The sequence below is a fragment of the Dasypus novemcinctus genome, chromosome 19 (assembly GCF_030445035.2).
Source record: "Dasypus novemcinctus isolate mDasNov1 chromosome 19, mDasNov1.1.hap2, whole genome shotgun sequence".
In the NCBI taxonomy this organism is placed as follows: Eukaryota; Metazoa; Chordata; class Mammalia; order Cingulata; family Dasypodidae; genus Dasypus; species Dasypus novemcinctus.
In genome coordinates this window covers 81,745,379-81,750,186 of record NC_080691.1, presented here as the reverse complement: position 1 = coordinate 81,750,186, position 4,808 = coordinate 81,745,379, and the positions used below count along the sequence as shown (strand labels likewise).

Below are 4,808 nucleotides of genomic sequence, written 5' to 3'. Positions count from 1 at the left end.
TTCGCGCGCCCGCGCGGCCAGGATATTACATGGCAACCGCACACTTCCGGTGCCGGCCGCGCGCGCACCGCCCCTCCACCCCGCTCCGGCCCCCGTCTGCGCGCGCGCGCCCCCTGCCGGCCGGGGTAGGGGAGGGCGCACGCGCATTTCACGGGCCGCGGGAGAGGACGCCTCTACCAGAGAGTGACCCCCTGGCCGGGCCTAGAGGGGCCGTGGCGGCTGCAGCGACCGCTAGAGCCTCGGAGGTCGCTGTAAAGTCTTAGGAAAGCGGGAAGGCGGAGGTGCAGGTGGAATTAGAGTCTCAGGCAGCTGTTTGCTAATCTCAGTTATGCCCAGTTTTTCTATGGGTTTATTTCTCTCCCCTCAATCTGCCTCGTGTTCATCCATTCGGTTACCCAAGTCAGACAATGGGCGTTACTCTCTACCACCTTTCTATTATCCCCTGCCCTCTCTGCCCTTCAGAAATAACACATGAGTTAGAATAAGTGAGACTGAAAGATGAACAAAAAAGTGATCAGAGCCAACGTGCCTTGAACTTTTATGCCGAAGTCTCCGATAGACTTGAGCGATTTTCTGAAGGGAAACGATTACCGAACGTTTCCAAGTGTCTCAACAGAAGATTAGTCAGAGGATTGCTTCAGAATCCCCAGGGGAGTTTTTATTTTTATTTTTTTTACGGAATACATATTAATTATGTCTCAACCTTGCTCCCCAAGATCCTGATCCAGTAGGTGGGTCTATTATGAATAATTTGAAACAATTCCCCACGTGATTCTGATGTGCTCACTCAACCATCTCAATCATTGCAGAATTGCAATGTGAGAATGTCAGAGAAGAGAAGGAAAACACCGTCATGGTTGAGATTGGGAAACCAACGCTTGAGTGATGGCACAACTTGTCGGAAGTGATATCCTCCAGTTCTCTTATTCCTCCAGCATCTTTTTCCAACTAATTTTAATTATACATCTACCTAGGTAGAGTTCCAGATTGAGCTAAGTGTCTCTCTTCTTTCCTCATCCCTGCTTCTGCTCCGTTTGAGAGATTAAGTTGATGCAGAAGAAAACTTATTTCTAAGACTTGCATACTGATACTAAAGGCCTCTGCTCTGTGTGAAGCTTTTAACCTACATGATCTGCACGATGCAATCGAATGATATTTCTTGGGCACCTACTATGCATCGAGTAACGACAGGTCCTGGGGATATGGTGATAAACAAAAACAACATGATTCCTGCACTCATGGAGCTAACAGTAAAAACAGAAATGAATTCATTAGTCAAATAATACGCTGTCAAATAGACACAAATCGTAATTGCTTCAAAGAGAAGAAGAGTAGCTTGATCTTGATGGGAGTCAAAGAGGAAAGAAGGTTAGGTAGAGGGAAACGGATTTGGCCCAGTGGTTAGGGCGTCCGACCACCACATGTGAGGTCCGCGGTTCAAACCCCGGGCCTCTTTGACCCGTGTGCAGCTGGCCCATGCGCAGTGCTCATGCGCGCAAGGAGTGCCCTGCCACGCAGGGGTGTCCCCCGCGTAGGGGAGCCCCACGTGCAAGGAGAGGCGCCCAGCGTGAAGGAAGGAGCAGCCTGCCCAGGAATGGGGCAGCCCACACTTCCCGTGCCGCTGACGACAACAGAAGCAGACAAAGAAACAAGAGTCAGCAAATAGACACAGAGAACAGACAAGGGGGGGGGGGGGGGGATTAAATAAATAAATAAATCTTTAAAAAAAAAGCAATATTACCTTAAAAAAAAAAGGTTAGCTAGAAATTAGCAAGGCGCAGAGCTGCGAAAAGAGCGTCCTTAGGCAGAAGAAACAGCATGTGCAAAAATCCTGAGGATTAAACCAGGAACATCCATTTCATTCATTCACTCAAATATATCTGCTGCAGAGCAAATGCTTCTGAAGCGCTACTCCGCTGTTAGTTCATTGCTCATATTAAAAGTAATTTATCAAATCAACTGCTGTTGCTATATTCAGTTGATGTCCACTTGGGATGAACCCAAAACTGCGATTTAAATCTTTTCATCTAAATTGCCCAAGGGCTTTCAGGTGGTCACCCACCGCCTTACGTAAGACAGGCGAATCATGACGTCAGAGCCTGGCCATCCCTCCTCCAACAACCTATCCCACGCGTCCAGCCAATCACAGCGCCCAGCTCTAAGCTTGACACCGCCTCTCTCCAATCGCAGGGCACCTCCCCCCCCCAGCCAATGACAGGCCGCCGAGGGGAAGTCCCCCCCCCTCCGCGGGAATATCAATAGAGGAGCATTGGGAGGAATGGAAGCAACGGCTCTCGCGAGGATGCTCCCGGAGCTCCCCTCTTCCCGAGGCGGGCCGTCACGTGATGCGGCCTCGCCCAATCGGCGCGCGGGCTGCAGGGGTCGCCGCGGTTCCCGCCAAATACGAGCGCGGCGGCCGCGGCAGCAGCGGCGCCGGCGGGAGGGCGAGCAGCAGTGGCCGCCTGAGGGGAGCCCGCGCCTCCGCCGCCTCCGCTGCCTGAGGGGAGCTCGAGCCGCCGCCGGGGGGATGCTGGAGGAGCTGGGGTGCGGGGCGCCGGGCGCCAGGGGAGCGGCCGCAGGTCGGTTGGGGCCCGCGCCGAGGGGAAGGGGGGGCGCGGCGCGCGGCCTGTGCGGGCCGAGGCGGCGGTTGGGGGCTGCCGGGCCTCCGGTTCCCGGGCCTGCTGCTCCGCGCCGGGCGGTCAGCCGCAGGGGCCGGTATCTTCCCGAGGAACGGCCTTGCGACCCGGAGGGCGCCCTCCTTGACGTTATTGTTGAGGCCGCGACCATTTTCTTCCGGCGCTTTTTGCAGTCACTTGGTCCTTCCAAGGACCCTCTGGGCCAGCGGGTCGGTGGAGTCCCAGGGGGGAAACTGAGGCCCGGCGAGGCGAAAGGGTCGGCCCTGCGGGGTATACCGAGTGCGCTTGCGACCCCTGAGCACGTTGAACCGGGCAGCGGCCGGATGGCCGAGTGGGGAAACTGAGGCCCCGAGGCCGCACGGACTGTAGGGACCAGAACAGCTGGGCCTGCAGATCACGGCAGGTCCTGGTAAGAGGCCTGGAAGGGGGGAGTGCCAGGAGGCTGAAGACCTGTATTTTCTCCCAGCATCTTCTGGCACATAACAGGTCCCCTCATCAGTGGGGGTACCGAGCAAGACCAGACTGCCCCCTCTCCCCTGCCTGACTCCCCATGGGATCTCCAGCTCTCGGAGGTACAGTAAGTGCCAGATAAATATGTTTTGGCTCAATGAATGAAGATCCGGAAGGGCCACCAACTAGTCTAATCCAGGGTTTCCCACCTGGGCACTGCTGACATTTGGGGCCAGCTCATTCTTCGTGTGTGTATGGGAACCATCTCGTGCATTCTAGGATGTTTTGCAGCATCCCTGGCCCCCATCCTCTCAATGCCAGTAGCGCCCGCCCCCCCCAAGGCATGACAACCAAAAACGTCTCCAGACACTGCTGCCAAATGTCCCCTTGGAGGGGTCGATGAGGGCAGAATCCCCTCCCCACCCCGCTGTGGGGACTCGTGCTCTAGTTGCTTCCAGACTTTGAAGTGTCACAGAGATGTAATATTTTTATAAAGTGTGTGTGTGTGGGAGGGTGTTGACTGTCATGAAGCTGTGATACTTTTATTTGACTAAGGATCCTTAAAGGAAAAATTAAAAAAGCAACACCTACTATGATCATACAATTATAAAAGGAAGGGATGTTTTAACACCAAATGATTAGGAAGGTTGTAATCTCAAAATGAAGATACAAGGGAAAAGAAAAAAGAAGAGCAGTTGGCAACTTTTATGTGCTATGTATATAAAAGTACGTAAAAGTTGCTTCTGGGCCCTGTTGCTTCTTTTCTGCTTGCATCAAAGCTAGTGATTCAGGGCCTTGGAAATAAATATAAGTTGGAGTGGCTGAAAATTATTATCTGAGGGGCAAAAGTTCATGATTTTCGCAACTTGATGGTATTGCCTTCATTCCCTGGAAATGGGTGGAAGGGAAATGTGAATCTTCTGGATAGCTTTTCTTATTCTCTGAGCCTTGCAGGGGTGGGCACGGGAGGGGGCATTTTCATCTAGGGACAGTTAAATTTTTTAGAAAAGCCCAATTTGCCTTTAAACTTCTGTGTATCTTTTGCAAAACCATATGTAGTTACCCAGAATAAATCAGATTTTTCCAGGCCAGGTTTCCTAGCAGGTGCATACTTCTAAACTGGTTCATTTAAAGTTACTTATCCGAAGACTTGGTCCTATTTATGGTTCCTTATGCATCAGCCCTGATATTATTAGATGCTTTCCTTGAAATTTTTTTGGCACAGGAAAACATTCTCCCATATTTCAGCTCCTGCCTGACAAGTTCACCGTACTTTGAATTGTATTAACTTCATAAACTCTTTAAAAAGAAAGTGAGCCTTATTCTAATTCTACAAATTTGTGTGGGGGGTGCGGCGGGGGTATGGATAGGAAGAGGATGTTTTGGAGGTCGTACTAATGATGAGATGGCTAATACAAGGCTTTCTTTTACCTGCTCTTTGGCCCACTCAACTTTTTGCTGTTCTTGCAACTGTATTCATTGACTTCCTACCACGTGCCACTCCCTGAGTTCAGTGCTGTAGATTCAGTGAGGAACAAGTCTCTTCGCTGCCACAGAAAAGCTTCTATTGATGGAGATTTCATAAACACACCAGTTTCAGAAGCATGGGTGCCATGAGGAAAGTAAAACAGGATGTGATGGTCTCCAGGGCAGGGTTTCTCAGCCCAGGCACTGCTCCCCTTCAGGGCTGGGTCATTTGTGTCCTATGGGATATTTAGCAGC

General features: G+C 51.7%; 1 protein-coding gene across 4 annotated transcripts in view; it reads left to right on the top strand.

The window, feature by feature from the left end:
* The first annotated feature begins 2,458 nt into the window (after positions 1–2,458).
* CHAF1A (chromatin assembly factor 1 subunit A) overlaps positions 2,459–4,808 on the top strand; it is a 30,313-nt gene continuing 27,963 nt past the window's right edge. The window contains exon 1 of one of the 4 annotated variants that reach the window (XM_004464207.4): positions 2,459–2,579. In XM_004464207.4, coding sequence (XP_004464264.1) covers positions 2,528–2,579 — 52 coding nt within the window. In that variant the 5' untranslated portion in view covers positions 2,459–2,527. Of the gene's footprint in view, positions 2,580–2,748; positions 3,214–4,808 lie in introns of those variants that run through there. The other 3 variants (XM_058282067.2, XM_058282069.2, XM_058282068.2) reach the window with 3 other exon arrangements.